At 42.7% G+C, this 19,161-nt stretch overlaps 1 protein-coding gene across 1 annotated transcript in view; it reads left to right on the forward strand.

Moving 5' to 3' along the window:
* The window catches only part of LOC126456703 (serpin B8-like), a 118,189-nt gene extending 99,362 nt beyond the window's left edge, over positions 1-18,827 (forward strand). Inside the window, exons 6-8 of the mRNA XM_050092439.1 lie at positions 4,374-4,559; positions 14,194-14,332; positions 18,267-18,827. Of these exons, the coding sequence (XP_049948396.1) occupies positions 4,374-4,559; positions 14,194-14,332; positions 18,267-18,412 (471 nt within the window). The 3' untranslated portion in view covers positions 18,413-18,827. The remainder of the gene's footprint in view (positions 1-4,373; positions 4,560-14,193; positions 14,333-18,266) is intronic.
* The last annotated feature ends 334 nt before the right edge of the window (positions 18,828-19,161 follow it).

The following is a 19,161-nucleotide window of genomic DNA, read 5'->3' on the forward strand; positions in this document are numbered from 1 at the left end:
GACAGGAGCGCCTGCGATGGTGTACTCAACGACGAACCTGGGTGCACGAATGGCAAAACGTCTTTTTTTTTTTTCGGATGAATCCAGGTTCTGTTTACAATATCATGATGGTCGCATCCGTGTTTGGAGACATTGCGGTGAACGCACATTGGAAGCGTGTATTCGTCATCGCCATACTGGCATATCACCCGGCATGATGGTAGGGGGTGCCATTGGTCACACGTCTCGGTCACCTCTTGCTCACATTGACGGCACTTTGAACAGTGGACGTTACATTTCAGATGTGTTACGACCCGTGGCTCTGCCCTTGAATCGATCGCTGCAAAACACTAGATTTCAGCAGGATAATGCACGACCGCATGTTGCAGGTCCTGTACGGGCCTTTCTGGACACAGAAAATGTTCGACTGCTGCCCTGGCCAGCACGTTCTCCAGATCTCTCACCAACTGAAAAGGTCTGGTCAATGGTGGCCGAGCAACTGGCTCGTCACAATACGCCAGTCACTACTCTTGATGAACTGTGGCATCGTGTTGAAGCTGCATGGGCAACTAGCTGTACCTGTACACGCCATCCAAGCCCTGTTTGACTCAATGCGCAGGCGTATCAAGGCCGTTATTACGGCCAGGGGTGGTTGTTCTGGGTACGGTTTTCTCAGGATATATGCACCCAAACTGCGTGAAAATTTAATCACATGTCAGTTCTAGTATATTTGTCCAATGAATACCCGTTTGTCATCTGCATTTCTTCTTGGTGTAGCAATTTTAACGGCCAGTAGTGTAATAATTTTATATCGCACCTTCCACTCTCTTTTAGCCAAGTTCTGTACCGATCTTTTCAATACGCTCCTTTACTACGCATAATGCACTTTTTACTTATATCGTGTATATTTTATGTATTTTTTTTGTTTTTTCTTCATTGTAAATACAAACCACTAAATTCAAATTGTGAACGGCCGGGCTAGTCGCACCGCTTCTTCTCTCCGTCAATAGATGGCACCACTTTTGCCACTCTGGTCTACCAATTTGCCTCCTCGTTCGCAACCGCTGCTCCCTGTTCTGCGCACATAGGCAACACACCGCGCCTGGTTCACGCGGCGCTCGGGGACCACGGCACAGCGTGTGTCGTGATATCATTTGTATATGTTCCCTACCCAGGCACTCGTCCGTAGTACTGTCCGGTGCCACTCGCGCATTGACATAGGTTTCATAGTACCTAGACCGACCGGCGGTTTCGAAATTTTTTTAAAAAGTTTTTAGAAAAAAACTTGTTATTTTGTTTTTTATGTGTGTGTGTTGCGGCGTGTGAAAATTATCTCCCATCTTTTGCCATTTCCAAGTGGACACCTGAGGATGGGCTTATAACAGTCCGAAACAGGTCGTGTGAAAATAAATTAATTTACAACTGAAGCGGTATTTTCAGTCTCTGCTATAATGCTCAGTTGAAGATGTTCTGCGAACAGGATTGTTTGTAACTTTAATTAGCTTTCCTCTCCGGAATCGTTTCCCATGTTGAAATTACTATTGGTAATTTTCGGGTCCACTCAAAACAGACGCAAGTGTTCATTCCTTAACCTCTCAGTCTGCTATTATCGCTCACAAACGAACGATACAGTTATCTGCTGATTGACCATGCGTTTCTGCCTGCAGCATGTACACCACTGCATCTCCACAAAGATACTGCATCTCTGTATAGCTTCTGAAATGTCAGAGTTAAGTGAGATTCACTCCACAGACACGAGATTTGTTGCGTGTCCCCTCAGGCCGCCTGATTCAAATGCTGTTGGGAACGTCAGGGACACCATCAAGCGAGATGTGCGCGCCGCACCGCAGATGCAGCTCCGACCATTCTCCGCGAGTTCTGGGCCCCGGATGATCAGTCAAGGATCAAGATGGCTCCTCAATAATTTCGATGTCTTGTTGATTCCATGACAATACTTGTCTCCAGCTCACTGATGGTATTAGCCACGCTGATCTCACTACAGACTACCACTGCAGACAGTATGAGTGTAACATACAACGTCTTTCAGTGTATTATGTGCTTCGCAAGAAGTGCCTGGGTACATCAGAGTCTTTCGCGAGCCACAAAACTATTGTAAGGCGTGTGGACAAAGAGATGTATTGCTCAGAAAGTCAGGAACATTTGGCACCAAGTCCGTGGGATCGCTATGCGTTGTACTTCTAACATACCCCATTCACATAACCATTTGACATAGAGCAACAGCATACTGACTCAACAGGAGGAGACCGGACAAGGTACATAAGATAATAGGGGGGCATATGACAGAAAAATGTCAATTAACTCTTCAGAAGTTTGAGACATAACAAAAAGAATGGGAAACATCTCACAAGCGCCGTCGGGTGTTTCCTTCTTCCCAAACATTCAGGGACGATTGGCGCTCGGACACGTTGACCCAAGTCGTGGTCATGGCCCTTAATCTACACACCTGCACCGCTTTAGCCTTACACAAAGTGATACATCTGAATGAGGGGACATGGATCCCCTGAACGCATAACACTACAATGCGAAACACACATATAAGACCGATGACAGAAATCGAACATGTAGGACAAGCATTAAGAGACCCAGATAAATGGAGCATGCTTAACCGCATCGTTGTTGACATACCGAGAGCGCTGCACAAGACTTACAAGCAGCAACGACCATATAAAAGATCAGGACCAGACACACACTACACCACACGTTCATACTGAGTTGTTTCCCGCGGATTCTCAGTGCCCCATATACAGACATTGTGACGGTTGACTTTCCCGTTAGTGTGGAAAGTTGCTTCATCACTAAACACAATCTTTGAAACGAAAGATTCATCTGTTTCCATTTGAGCAAGGATAAAATCACAGGAATCGATTCTTTTAATCTTATCAGCTGCAGACAGTGCTTGAACCAATTTCAGACGATAAGGTTTCATAACTAACCTTTTTCGTAGGACACTCCATACAGTTGATTGTGGAATTTGCAGCTCTCTGCTAGCTCTGCGAGTCGATTTTCCTGGGCTGCGAACAAATGCTTGCTGGATGCGTGCTACATTTTCATCACTCGTTCTCGGCCGTCCAGAACTTTTCCCTTTGCACAAACACCCATTCTCTGTAAACTGTTTATACCAACGTTTAATACACCACCTATCAGGAGGTTTAACACCATACTTCGTTCGAAATGCACGCTGAACAACTGTCGTCGATTCACTTCTGCCGTACTCAATAACACAAAAAGCTTTCTGTTGAGCGGTCGCCATCTTAGCATCAACTGACGCTGACGCCTAGTCAACAGCGCCTCAAGCGAACAAATGTACAACTAAATGAAACTTTATAGCTCCCTTAATTCGCCGACAGATAGTGCTTAGCTCTGCCTTTTGTCGTTGCAGAGTTTTAAATTCCTAAAGTTGTGGTATTCTTTTTGAATCACCCTGTATATATGGAATTTAGAAATAAGTTAGCAATAAAAAATAAAAATTGATTTTGTTTGTACAACATGAAAGAAGTAATTCTTTAGTTCTTTGGATCATTGTTTTCTAACATGAAACCGTGTAACATTTAAACTGTACAAGATGCAAACTGTAAAACACGTCAACCTTATAACACTGTACAAAAAATACGCATGAAGTATATTAATACTCAACTACACAATTACGAACGTACAACTTAAATAAGGAGTGACCTTCGGGGAGACAAGAGTTGAGGCCCCTTCCGAGACTCCTCTACCGCTCATGACGCGGGCAAATGGAGGAAGTAATTGTAGTAACAAGTAGTGCTGTCACACACCACACACAGACATCGTAGGGCTAATCTCATCTGATACACACATATAGCAGTAACCATAGTAGAAGAAAACATGCTAATTAAGGTAAGACAGGTTCGAAGTGTTTGCCGAAGCCTCTCACTGGAAATAGCCAGGTAAAGGGACCGCTTTTATTGTCTAAATCTTTCCTTTCGTCTATTATTTTCTTATTAAGTGAAATTTATTTTCCTTTTCCAAAATGTACTTTTATGTATCACATGTTATTTTAATTAGCAATGTAATTAGGTCAAAACAAGAAAAATAACAGCACTGAGTGAAGCCGTAGAAAAAGGCGAAGAGTCTGTCTCTTCAGTCTGTTACTAGTTTTTGATAGCAAACTACCCACCACAGTTACCAAGGCTGTGGGTCGCTCTGTAATGTTAATAAATAGATAAATTAGCCATATTAAACATAACTGTATTTTTTAAAAGAATTTTGGATACGGAAATGAAGTACTGAGGGATGCAAGGTCTGAAGTTTGAAAAATGGAGATTTTATAACCTAATAATGAGCCAGGACTGATCTCTGGCATGTGAACTGATTTTGAGAATATTAATGTGCTTTTCTTACAATTTTAATAGGGGTCACGAATTAGTATGTTAGTGATACTACCTAAGGAATTAAACGGACTGACAGACGTCGAGAAGAAACTTGGCAATGTAACTCTTCAGGATATCCAGTACAGAATGGGCGAAGAAGAAGTGGATGTATACCTACCAAAATTCAAAATGGATTACGAAAAGAGCCTAGTTAAAATTCTAAAAACAGTGAGTATACCGAATAATTATAACCATATATTTCTAGATCATAAAGGAAGTTGTTGCATGTTAATGTATACATAATTGGCCCATTATTGAGCGTTCTCCATTACTGCTATAATTTAAATGTATACAATTACCGTAAATATTAATTCTTAAATGTAAAGTTACAGTCTCGGACAAAAAAAAGACGCACGACGAAGAAATTATCCGAATGGGATGGAAATCGGTAGATGTTACGTTCATATTCAGACGAACAAATGATTACAGCTCCAGAAAAATTGGGTGATTTGAACAGGCGAAAGAGCTTCACAAAATTAAACAAGCCAATAACGCATTGCTCCATTTCTGGCTCTTATGCAAGCAGTTATTCGGCGTGGCATTGATTGACAGATTTGCTGGATGTCTTCTTGAGGGATATCGTGCCACATGATGTCCAATTAGCCGGTTGGATGGCAAAAATCCCGAAATGGTTGGAGGCCCTGTCCATAACGGTCCAAACGTTCTCAGTTGAGCCGAGATCCGGTGACCTCGCCGGCCATAGTAGTATTTGGCAAGAACAGTCGCCGTATGCGGACGGGCATTATCTCGCTGAAATGTAAGCCGAGGAAGGCTTGCCATGAAGAGCAACAAAGCGGGGCGTAGAATATCGTCGACATATCACTGGGCTGCGAGCGGGCCGCGGATGACTACCAACGGGGTCCTGCTAAGAGAAGAAACTGCATCACAGACCATCACTCCAGGTTGTCACCGAGCGAGATGGCACAGTGGCTAGCACACTGAACGGTTCAATCCCGCGTCCGGCGATCCCGATTTAGGTTTTCCGTGATTTCCCTAAATCGCTCCAGGCAAATGCCGGGATGCTTCCTTTGAAAGGGCACGGCCGACTTCCGTCCGCTTCCTTCCCTAATCCTATGAGACCAAATACCTCGCTGTCTGGTCTCCTCCCCCAAACAACCCAACCCAACCCTCATGGTTGTCGGGCCACATGGCAGGTGACAGCCAGATTGGTACTCCACCGCTGTCTGGGGTGTCTCCAGACTCATCTTCAGCCTAGAATCTCACTGAGTGGAGTAGAATTGTCTTCAGTGATGAGTCCCACTTCGAACTGAGCTCCGATGAGTAGCACTGATGTGTCAGAAGACCCCCCCCCCCCCCCCCCAGACAGTGGCGGTATACCAACCTCACTGTCGCCCGCCATTACGGCTGACAACCTGGTCCATTTCTTTTCATAGCAAGACCCCTCTGGTTCTGATCCGCGGTACCCTTACAGCACTGTGGTACGTCGAGATTATTGTACACCGCGCTTTTTTGCCGTTCCTGGCGAGCCAACGTGGCTTTATATTTCAACAAGATAATGCCCATTCGCTTACGGGGATACTTTCCACTGCTTGTTTTCGTGTTTCCCAAACTATTCCTTGGCCAGAAAGGTAGCCAGATCTGTCCCTAGATGAGAACGTTTAGAGCATTTTGGGCAGGGCCCTCCAATCAGCTAGGGATTTTGACGATCTAACCTGTCAGTGAGGCAGAACATGCTTCTATATCCGTCAGGAGAACTTCCAATAACTCTGTCAGTCAATATCAACTGGAATAACCGCCTGTATAAAGCCAGAAATGGAGCAACGCGTTACTGACTTGTTTAATTTTGTGAAGCTCTTTCGCCTGTTTAAATCATCCAATTTTTCTGAAATTTTAATTATTTGTTTGTCTGTACATGTTCGTCACATCTACCGATTTCCGTCCAATTCGGATAGTTCCTTCGTAACACATCGTTTTTTTTTCTTAAAGTGTATTGAAGTGAATTATCGTGTTGTATGCTTAACGCAGCGTTAGGTGGAGTTTAATTCTAACGTCAAGCTTATACATTTTATACTTTCTTCATGAAGTAATTAGCATTATAAGACCCTTGCCAATACTGCACGCCTTTGCAGACCCCACAAGAGGGCGTGCCAAAGACGTTTCAAATAACGTTTAGAGATCTCGTCGAACTCTTTTGAATGGTCCCAAGTGATTTCACATATTGTATCAGAGGGAAAACTGCGGTCACAGTACGTTTGTGAGATCACGTTCAATAGGGTTGCAGCCCCATGACGTCCACAAAGAGGAGATGAATCACCCGCTTGGGGAGGGGGGAAGGCGGAGCTGGCAAGGGTTGAAACGTCCCCTTAGAAAAATTATGAATTACTGTGCTGGTAAAGCTGTTACGTTATTTGATTTTCAAACAGCTGAGCAAAATTGAACGTACTCAGACAGTTACCTCTTTACTTATTCTGATCATCACTAAACTCACATACAATATTTTTATCGCAACGCAATCTAACTTTAAATAATCCGTACAAAAGAATGGCCCTGACTAACAATAACCTATACCTTTCATAAATTACTTACCTCACAAAAGTCTTCGTTACTCGAACTACTGGAATACAGCGAGCGCCAATACTGCCAACTAAATAAAAGATTCTAACTACTCAAGGCACTAACTATTGATAGGCATATAGTTAGCAAATGTTGTGACATCTAATTAAACAAATTTCCTTTTTCTGACGCACACACGTCCAGACCGTCGGCTCAAAACTCTGGCATCTCTCTCTCCACATCCTCCACTGCTGGCGGCTCACCTCCAACTGCACAACACTACGCGCTGTTCACATCCAACTACCCAACAGTACACAAGCGAATATTCCAACAGTGAGTCCAACCAGCCACAGACTGAACACAGCACAGTCAGTGATTTTCATACAGAGCGCTACGTGGCGTTACAAACATAAAAACTTAAACAGCCTACTTACAGGGTGTCAGCAGTATCAGAAGTTGTCAAGGAAGCCTTCCTGTTGCACAGTGAATTGCAAACTGTCGTTTTCGACAGCGAAATGTGTCTAAATGAACGCCCTAAGGAAAGGTATGGTTACATTCACGGCGTTTGTGACACATCATGAGGGCATCCAGCGTCAATTCTGAGTAGCAGTGTGTCCAAAATGTGTTCTTCGACCACTTATAAGAAATCCGCGTGATTTCACCGCTGGATGCAGCGGTTCTGCCTCTGTCGCCGAGGCGTCAAGAGAAGGGTTGAGACGTGGGTAATGGGACATTGGGCAACCTTCCCATGGGGTGAAATGTTCACTGTGGCGTTGGGCAGAATTGTGGAGAAACGTAGTGCCAATGTAACAACGTTAATCCATCTTAACGCCTCACATTAACTTCGGTCTTCCAGCCTTTTTATGCTCAAATCGACATATTGCTTGTTAAAGTGTCACTGAGTCCGTGCGTGACTCCGCAGAGCGGCACGCTTCTGCACCATTAAAGGGGGAAGGTTGTAGGCACCTTCCAGCCATATTTAGACCTTCTGCGTCGCAATGGAAGAAAATGACCACGTTTCGAAAAAGTGACTCTTTAATTTTGTTGCGCAGTATATTTAGGTTGAGGTCAACTGTCAGTCGCTGCAGCAATCTTCATCCCTCTGCACGTCATCCTGCCCTTCGCCAGTCTTCTGGCGTTGCTACATTGCTATAGGCCGGTATTACACTATCAAATTTCTTTGTCCAATATCTTTGTCAAAGATATTTGATAGTGTAATAGGGACTTTGTCAAATGTCGTCCAATATTTGATCAAATCTAGGGCCTCGCTGTATATTTGATCAAAGAAACCGCTTGTCTTCTGTTCACTGCAATGTGACATGTTACCACATCGAGCGCTAGCATCGCTGCAGCGTTCTGTCGTCTGTAGTGTTTTTATAACCATTGCCGGCAAATACAATTGGTGTGTGCCGACAACTACAAAATTAATAGAGATGTCTGAAGCTGATGAGGCGCTTTACAACGTGAGGCACCCTGAATACAAAAATAGATTAAGAAGATTGGAGACCTAACCTGACCTAACCTAACATATCCCTCTCCTGTAGCAAGGAATCGGAGTGTTATAGTGAGCCTGTCTTCTGAAGATGTAGCAGTTCTTAAGTGAATATTGTGCTTTGTGATATGAGGATACACTTCATTGAGCACATACAGAAATGTATGCTCATCCATTCTTAAGTAATTTATGTACGACTTGACGTCTTCCACCGTAAGCTCAAGTAACAAGTTTTGTTGAATGCTTTTATCGTGTCGTCGTAAAACCCACGGCTTCACCCAGATTAGAATAGTTTTTCGTTCCATATATCCGTGCTGAGGAGATCCTCGTGGATGTGGAACATGTCGATTTTTTTTAAGCTGAAATAACAATACTAATAGTATGAATAAATACAATACATCATTTGTTTCTATTAAAAATTTCGCCAATGGAGTAGAAGGAGTTGGCCAGTAGTAAGTCTTTCAGGCTCCTTTTAAACTGATCTTTATTTCTAACTAAATTTTTTATGTTTCCTGGCAAATTATTGAAGATGAGTGTTCCTTAGTAGTGGACCCCTTTTTGAACTAAAGTAAGTGCTTTTAAGTCCTTGTGCAGATCATTTTTGTTCCTGGTATTGTATGTATGAACTGAGTTGTTTGTTGGAAAAAAAGATATATTATTTACGACAAATTTCATTAAGATTTAAATATACTGAGAGGCAGTAGTTAGTATACCCAGTTCTTTGAAGAGGTTTCTGCAGGAGGTCCGTGAATTTACTCCACAAATAATACGTATTACACGCTTTTGGACCTTGAAAACTTTTGTTTGACTTCAAGATTTACCCCAAAATATTATCCCATATGACATTATGGAATGAAAGTATGCAAGCTTTTTTATTTTTACGTTGACTATGTCTGCTAACACTCGATTTGCAAATACAGATTTGTTAAGGCCTTTCTGCAGTTCTGTGGTGTGCTCCTCCCAACTGAATTTATTATCAAGTTGTAATCCCAGGACTTTTAAGGCTGTCAACCTCGTATGTATGGTTCCATTTTCTCCCCCCACTTCTTTTCCGCATGTGCACACAATGCAATTAATGTACGTAGAACTGCTGCGGTTACTAACAAGTTGTTGTCAGCCATCTTGAACTTTGACGAAAAATTTGATGACAATGTAATACCCCTTGTAGCGCTACGTCAAAGATCTTTGCCAAATATATTGGACGGAATATTGGATCACATCTTTGATCAAATCTTTGATAAAGAAATTTGATAGTGTAATACCGGCCATAGACAACCGCAACAACTGTGAGCAGCATCACAAAACTTACGGCATTATCCACTAGATTATTAAGTGATTATCTGCCTTCACGGACTGTCACTTCCGCAAAGCTGCCAGATCACAGCAGACAGTGACATTCTCTTCCGATTCGTCGGCCCGCCGAATCACAATCTCCACCCTAAGCACTTAGTATGGAATGCAGTAGCAAGAATCCAATTGCTCCCACTTCAGCTTGCCTAGCCTCGACCCCTAGGCTTCTAATCAGGAACGATGCACTGCCTAAGTGTGATCGGCACACGGTTACTGTCTGCCACCCTACCCGAGGCTAACTGATAGCATATCTCCGAGATTCACTGCCTGAGCCACTGCACTGCTCGTGAGGGCCTTGCCTCCTGTCGTTTGTTGGGCTCTACCCTCACCTGCGTCTGTCCCTGAGGTTGGATCACATGATCTCAAAGGGCTTCTCATCACTTCATTGGTTATGCCCACTCGTTCAGAAGTTTTCAGAGGCTGGGTGGAGGGCTAGATGTGCTGTCTCTATATGGCCTGCAAACGCCTCTGAAGCCCTTCATTGGTTTCTCATGATCAGCGTCATAGTCATTAAGGCCACTTCTGTTTCTCTTTCGTCTCACAATGCCTCGCACAAAGCACTGACAAGCCCTACGTTAGTTTTTAATCTGTTTGCTTATTGCACTCATCACGGCTCTATACAGTAGGGCACAAAACTTTTGGGTCAAATGGAACGGGTGATATTGGGTCCACAAGCTATTACGTATACTAAGATAGGGAGCCAATGGTCGGGGATGCATATTTATTGAGTTATGGACATCCACCACATAACATCGTAGCTCATAATTGTTCAAAGTCACAACCGCCAGTCTCAATGCATGCATGGAAACGGCGCATGAAGTTCTGGCGGTGACACCACACAACTACTCTGAATCAGAAGGAATTGGCGTTATTGCAAGATTTCTCAAAATCCTACTGCATCGAAGACAAAAGAAGAGTGGTGTCTTTCCCCAGAAAACCCAACGTTATGTTATCTAATAATCTTCAGCAAGCAGAGAAGAGATTTGCATCACTGGAGAAAAAATTTACGAAGGACAAGAAACTGAAACAAATTTACGAGGCGCAAATGATAGAACACATCAAGAAGAAACATGTGGAAGTCACCCCTTCTGGACAGAAATTGCGTGACACATTTTATCTGCCACATCATGCAGTAAAGAAAGAAAAGTTAGTTGTCATCAAATGGAGGATTTTATTTGATGGTTCGTTGCACGACCAGAATGCACGTTCATTGAATGACTCTTTAGAAATAGGTCCTAATTTACTTCGTGACACTCTTTCAATATTACTGAGATATCGTCTACATCAAGTAGCCTTAATTGCCGATATCAAACAAGCATTTATACAGTTAGTTCTTCACAGGAAACATAGAGATCTCACAAGGTTTTTTTGGTACAAAGTAATCTTAGATCAACAAGGAAACTATATTACAACTGACGAAAGGATTACATACCGCTTCACCCGGCTACCTTTCGGACTTACCTGCAGTCCGTTTCTTCTTGCAGCCACGCGGAAAGAACTTGCTGTAATGCACAAAACGAATTTTCCGCAAGCTGCTTTACTTGTTGAAGATAATATGTACATGGATGATTTTGTAGCAGGTGCTAAAGATGACAATGCCGTAATTAACTTATATTATGAGCTTACATCACTCATGGGACAGATCAGTCTACCAGTGGCAAAGTGGGCCACAAATTCAAGCCAACTGATTGGAATATGGAAATCAGAAGGTGTCGTATAAACACTACAGATCCGGAGGTACTGGGAGTCCACTGGAACACACAGACTGATACGCTCAGTGTTGTTCACAACAATGTTACCGACAATGTTATAAATCGTCCTGCCACTAAAGCGAGAAGTACTACGAAACACTGCTAGATTCTATGACCAACCGGGTTTGTTGTCGCCTGTGTCCCTCATTGCAAAAATAATTTTTCAAGAAATTTGCTCAAGAGGAATAGAATGGGATGAGCTTTTACCCCTTGATCTTAGCAAAAGCTGGCGAATGTGGGTATCAACATTGCCATCATGTTCACACATAAAAATGCCCCGATGGGTTGGTGTATCTGAAAACACTGAGCCAAAAATCCATGTCTTTTGCGGCGCATCAGAAAAGGCCTACGGAGCAGTCCTTTATGTACCGTGCACCACAACAAATATGGTATCAGTCCATTTAGTTTGCAGTAAAACCCGACTAGCTCCCATCAAAAAAATAACTCTTCCACGGCTGGACCTTCTAGAGACACTTCTTGGATCAAGACTACTTCATTATTTCTGTAAGGCCACGAGCTATAATGGAAGTCGTGCAACATTGTGGACTGACTTAACTGTAGCCTTAGGATGGATACAACATGACCCTAATCGATGGAAAACCTTTGTGTCAAACCGTGGTATGGAAATACAACGACTAACGAATCCGTCACAGTGGAAGCACTGCCCTGGTGACGAAAATCCAGCTCATCAGACCTGCTTGGTTAACAAAGAACAGAACACAGTGGCCTCAAATTATACAGACGGAAGAGCACTCCTTGCCAGAAAAGAAGAAATTAACAGACCAAGTCTTTATGGTACAAACAACGATTCCTATTTTAACAGCTACAGGGTACAATAGCTACTTCAAGCTGTTAAGAGTTACAGGATGGGTACTTCGCTTTAAATGGCACTTATTGAAAGAAAACAGAACATCTGGAGAACTAACAGCATCAGATTTGGGCGACGCATGCACTTACTGGATTCAAGTTGTTCAACAGCAACATTTTGCGCTCGAGCTGCATGCACTATACAACAACATTCCTCTACCATGTAATTCTCAGGTAGCTCGCTACAACCCATTCTTGGGTAATGGTCTTATTCGTCATCATTTCACACGTTTACTGATCCAGCAGACTCACATTCGTTTGCATCACCTTGGAGTAAACATAGTGTTATCTGAACTGAGAACAGAATTCTGGATCCTTATAGCTCGACAGGCAATTAAACATGTTCTACACCGTTGCCTACCTTGTAAGATGGTGAAAGCTCGCGTTGTTTAACAAACTGAGGCTCCATTACCAGCTGAATGAGTCTCACCACTGAAACCATTTACAGTAACAGGTATTGACTTTGCTCGTCCATTATATGTCAGACAAGGACATATTACGAAGAAAGCGTATATTGCTCTATTCACATGTGCAACAACACGAACCATACGCCTGGAAATACGCTCAGAGATGTCAACTGACAGATTTCTTCAAGCCCTACAAAGGTTTGTCGGAAGACGAGGAGTGCCCACCACAATTTACACTGATAATGCTACTACCTTCCATGCCACGCACTTAGAGCTGAAGGAGCTCTGGCAGGTTCTCATGGCAAGCAAGACGCACAAGTACCTTGCCCAGCAAGCCATCACTTGGAAATTCATCGCCCCACACGCGCCTTGGTGGGGAGGGTTCTGGGAACGGATGGTGGGATCTGTCAAATGCTGCCTGAGAAAAGTTTTAGGACAGTCACAGTTGGACGAAGAAGGTCTCAACACAATCCTGGTCAGCATAGAAGCAGCACTAAACTCTAGACAAATTACACAAGGGGGAGAGGAATCTGAGTCACTGACTCCCGCACATTTCCTTGTAGGTGATCGACTCACAACACTACCTACTGGTCCAGAATCACCAGTTAGAAAGGACTTGTCCAAGGAATTTCAACGGCTGGAGGAGATGGTAGAACACTTCTGGAACAGGTGGAAGAAAGAATATCTGCTCCTGCTCAAAACTTCCATGAAACTCATCAACCAAGGCCAGGTTCAGGAAGACTCCAGCTGGGTGATGTCGTTCTTCTACAAGAGGATGTTGGTCCACGACACATGTGGAGGAAGGCGCGGATAGATCTTCATGAAGGAAGAGATGGGAAAATACGAACTGTAACCTTATGAACTTCAGAAGGATCCATAGTCTCACGTCCCGTTCAACTGGTCATTCCTCTAGAAGTTGACCAGGGTGTTGCGGGTTGATATTTGTAATTATAGACACTCTGGAAATATTGATTATCCTTGAATTAATGTTTTATATTCCATGATGTACGTTCCTTGGAGAGAAATAAATTAATGTTGTATTGGAATCACGGTGTTGTGTGTCCGTAATGCAATGAGACATTGCGCCATTATTCTGGGATAAACTGCCGTGCGTTACTAGACTTCCTTGGACTTACTTTGTTCTAGAAAACGACCGTTGAACATAAAGGTGAGGCACGTTGCCTGTATCGTTACCATAATGTTTCTATCCCTGAACTACACTTTATTATTTGTTTTTCTCATACTTTAGAGATGCTTTCTGTGTGTTAAATGATTTTGTGGTCATCAGCTAGCGCGTATCCTCCAGTTGCAAGTCAGTTACCTGTAACTGTGTTCAATGAATAAAGTTAGGTATGATGTTAGAAAGGAATAATCAATAGTTCAGATATTTGCTTTTAATGCTCTACTGTTTTAAATTTCAGCTCGGCATGAAATCCATGTTTGATGAAAAATCGGCCAACTTGAGTGCCATCAGTGACGAGTCACTTACAGTGACCCATGTTCTGCACAAGGCTTTCATAGAGGTTAACGAGGAGGGAACGGAGGCAGCCGCAGCGACAGGTATGGGGAAGTAAATTCCTGCTCTCATAGAATGTCGACTCAGCTGGCTCATCTAATCTTTTAACTTTTCCTTTGTTTACGTAACAATTATAAAAATGTCGCAAAAGTTTCAGTTACTACAGTTTTTCTCAAAATAAATTTAATATGTATACATATTGGAAAAAGAAGGCGTATCAAAAATGGCTACAAACCAGAACCCAGGTAGACAGAGAAAGTTATGTTGGAGAAAGAAACAAAGCCAAACAGATAATTGCAGCATCCAAGAAGAAATCGTGGGAAGACTTTGGAAACAGGTTGGAGACTTTGGGTCAAGCTGCTGGAAAACCATTCTGGAGTGTAATTAGCAGTCTTCGAAAGGGAGGTAAGAAGGAAATGACAAGTATTTTGGACAGGTCAGGAAAACTGCTGGTGAATCCTGTGGATGCCTTGGGCAGACGGAGGGAATATTTTGAAGAGTTGCTCAATGTAGGTGAAAATGCGATCAGTAATGTTTCAGATTTCGAGGTAGAATGGGATAGGAATGATGATGGAAATAGGATCACATTTGAGGAAGTGGAAAAAATGGTCAATAGATTGCAGTGCAATAAAGCGGCTGGGGTGGATGAAATTAAGTCGGAACTCATCAAATACAGTGGAATGTCAGGTCTTAAATGGCTACACAGGATAATTGAAATGGCCTGGGAGTCGGGACAGGTTCCATCAGACTGGACAAAAGCAGTAATCACACCAATCTTTAAACATGGAAACAGAAAAGATTGTAACAACTATAGAGGTATCTCTTTAATCAGCGTTGTGGGTAAAATCTTCTCAGGTATTGTTGAAAGGAAAGTGCGAGTATTAGTTGAGGACCAATTGGATGAAAATCAGTGTGGGTTTAGGCCTCTTAGAGGTTGTCAGGACCAGATCGTTAGCTTACGGCAAATAATGGAGAAGTGTTATGAGTGGAACAGGGAATTGTATCTATGCTTTATAGATCTAGAAAAGGCGAATGACCGGGTTCCTAGGAGGAAGTTATTGTCTTTTCTACAAGATTATGGAATAGGAGGCAAACTTTTGCAAGCAATTAAAGGTCTTTACATGGATAGTCAGGCAGCAGTTAGAGTTGACGGTAAATTGAGTTCATGGTTCAGAGTAGTTTCAGGGGTAAGACAAGGCTGCAACCTGTCTCCACTGTTGTTCATATTATTTATGGATCATATGTTGAAAACAATAGACTGGCTGGGTGAGATTAAGATATGTGAACACAAAATAAGCAGTCTTGCCTATGCGGATGACTTAGTTGTGATGGCAGATTCGATTGAAAGTTTGCAAAGTAATATTTCAGAGCTAGATCAGAAATGTAAGGACTATGGTATGAAGATTAGCATCTCCAAAACGAAAGTAATGTCAGTGGGAAAGAAATCGGATTGAGTGCCAAATAGGAGGAACAAAGTTAGAACAGGTGTACAGTTTCAAGTACTTAGGATGCATATTCTCACAGGATGGCAACATAGTGAAAGAACTGGAAGCGAGGTGTAGCAAAGCTAATGCAGTGAGTGCTCAGCTACGATCTACTCTCTTCTGCAAGAAGGAAGTCAGTACCAAGACTAAGTTATCTGTGCACCGTTCAATCTTTCGACCAACTTTGTTGTATGGGAGCGAAAGCTGGGTGGATTCAGGTTACCTTATCAACAAGGTTGAGGTTACGGATATGAAAGTAGCTAGGATGATTGCAGGTACTAGTAGATGGGAACAATGGCAGGAGGGTGTCCACAATGAGGAAATCAAAGAAAAACTGGGATCTTCTGCAAGAAGGAAGTCAGTACCAAGACTAAGTTATCTGTGCACCGTTCAATCTTTCGACCAACTTTGTTGTATGGGAGCGAAAGCTGGGTGGATTCAGGTTACCTTATCAACAAGGTTGAGGTTACGGATATGAAAGTAGCTAGGATGATTGCAGGTACTAGTAGATGGGAACAATGGCAGGAGGGTGTCCACAATGAGGAAATCATAGGAAAACTGGGGTCTTCTGCAAGAAGGAAGTCAGTACCAAGACTAAGTTATCTGTGCACCGTTCAATCTTTCGACCAACTTTGTTGTATGGGAGCGAAAGCTGGGTGGATTCAGGTTACCTTATCAACAAGGTTGAGGTTACGGATATGAAAGTAGCTAGGATGATTGCAGGTACTAGTAGATGGGAACAATGGCAGGAGGGTGTCCACAATGAGGAAATCAAAGAAAAACTGGGAATTAACTGTATAGATGTAGCAGTCAGGGCGAACAGGCTTACATGGTGGGGTCATGTTACACGCATGGGAGAAGCAAGGCTACCCAAGAGACTCACGGATTCAGCAGTAGAGGGTAAGAGGAGTCGGGGCAGACCGAGGAGAAGGTACCTGGATTCGGTTAAGAATGATTTTGAAGTAATAGGTTTAACATCAGAAGAGGCACCAATGTTAGCACTGAATAGGGGATCATGGAGGAACTGTATAAGGGGGCTATGCTCCAGACTGAACGCTGAAAGGCATAATCAGTCTTAAATGATGATGATGATGATGATGACATATTGACTGAAGCGACGAATGAAATTTGAACCCAGGTCTCAGGCTCGCGAGGCAGGTACGCTAACCACTACGCCATCGTGGGACAGTAGTTTCCCACGACTATATTGTTTACCCTAGCAAGCCTCCTTCCTCAATCCAAATTCCCAATCATGCCTCAACCCGCATGGTGTTCGTTTGATGCTGAAAAGCTCTTCCAATACAGTTGGAGAGCCTCTGCAATGCTACTCGAGTTTAGGGGGAATACCTTGTTGGCTGAGGCGTGAATGATAATTTAGACTCAGTAGGGAGGCATGGTAGGGTAGTCCATGCAGTTATGCAAAGCCAGTGTGCCAGGACGGCGTAGTGATTAGTGCATCTGCCTAGTGAGCAGCAGGCCCAGTTTCGAATGCCAGTCTTCGTACAAGTTTTCTTTCGTCGCTTTAGGCTGTATGTGTACATCTTAGGTCTTTGAGACTTGCAAAGGCCTCTGGAACCACATAGTTTCATTAAATAAATTTAACAATTATTCGCACTGCAGACAGAGTAACTGACAAGCAATGAAATCATCCATAACACAGAAATAAAGCTTTTGTTTTGATACTAAGCTTTCTTTGTTTATTAACACCACGAGGCAGCGATGCATTCTACAGAGACTTCGTACGTTTGTGATTTATTTCAAGAGTTTTCCTTTGTTAGTGTATAAGAACATCTAGAAAAAGTAAATTTAAAAAATATGATCTCGACAATCAGGCTACTGCAGCCACTATTACATGATAGGGGACATACAATCAGACTTGAAATATTTAGTCCCAGAATATATGTGTCAATGAGAGTAATGCACGCTAAAGGCGAAGTCCCGGGTTGGAGTTCCGGTCAGCCAAAAAGTTTTGATCTGCCAGGAATTTCAACCATGAGTTCATTTCAAGACCTTGGCATTCCAGTCAGTAGATTTGGCCTGAGAATAGCACCACTAAATGCCTGACACACTTCAGCAGAAACACATGAAGTCATCCATTGGTCTTTAGCTTTAAATTAATGCTCCATTTGTTATGCTAAACTCAGTGTGCACCGTGACAGTTGCTTTCATGTACACAGCCCGAAAAACAGAAAAAGAAAGGCACCCAGAGGGGACATTTGTCATGTTACAAAAGGTAGCCTTCGTGAATATTTGTGTAATTTTACTGTCAGCGTTGTCAGTCACAATCTTCACGTTAACGCTAATTTAAAACTTTGTCATATCACTTGTGTAAGAATCTCCCAGTGCGTTACTGGTTTTAGACAGCTGGTTATCTGAAAATCCCGTCGTTAATAGAAACGCAAAGCTGGCCTTTTATTAGTATTTTATTTAGTACGATTTTGTGGTATATGTTTACGAGAACTGTGTAGGAAATGCATTATTTATCTTGTTGCAGCTGTGGTAACATCTACAAGGTCTGGCGGAATACGCTTTCATCGGCCGGTGACTTTCAAGGCCGATCACCCGTTCGCGTTCTTCCTGGTGGACCAAGTTTCAGGAGACGTGCTCTTCGCTGGCCGCCTGCAGACTCCCCCAGCGTAAACAGGGATCGTGGCCCTGTTCTCTGGTTGCTTCTTTGCAGGCAAACGCGTCATCTGTTTCTTCAGGAGCGATGAGAAGGGTTCCTCCAAAGTGACCAGAAAACAGCTGCCCACAGTGCCGATTTTGTGTGTGGCTCTGTGTCGAACTGTTACAGAAAGGAGAAGGCCTCTGGTTATCTATAACAGTCTGTTACGAAGTACATTTCATTTGTTTTCTTTATGCTAACTGAAGCACTATGTACCTTCTTTTTCTATGTTTACTAAAGAAAAAACGTATGACCGTAGAAGGGAAGCTGATTCTCGATGTACTGAAACAGTTTTTGATTCGTTTATACAGGAATGTGCGGTTTCTTATGCCATCAGCAGTTAACTGACTGTCGCAACCAGAGATGAAATAAATGTAGTACAGAAAGGTATTTCAGAGTTATAACAGGTATTTCCAAACATAAAGCTTATCTTGAAAAGTGATCTTATTCAGACAGAAATTGATTAACTTAAAGAACGGCAAAGATGATTCTACAGTAGGAACTGTCTCCTTTTCAACATACGTACACGTTTCCTGAGGAACTTACAAGAAAAACGAATTTTGTAACATTTGCGCCTCAATTTCTAATATTTCCAGCAGAGTTATGTTGCCCATTTCTTATATGTATGAATAACATGCCGCCCAGTTTACAGTCGTAACGTCCACAAAATATTCTCCCAGGAAGGGTACATTCTCATACCAAGTAGAAAAATCGTGTTCTGTTG

Source organism: Schistocerca serialis, chromosome 2 (assembly GCF_023864345.2).
Source record: "Schistocerca serialis cubense isolate TAMUIC-IGC-003099 chromosome 2, iqSchSeri2.2, whole genome shotgun sequence".
In the NCBI taxonomy this organism is placed as follows: Eukaryota; Metazoa; Arthropoda; class Insecta; order Orthoptera; family Acrididae; genus Schistocerca; species Schistocerca serialis.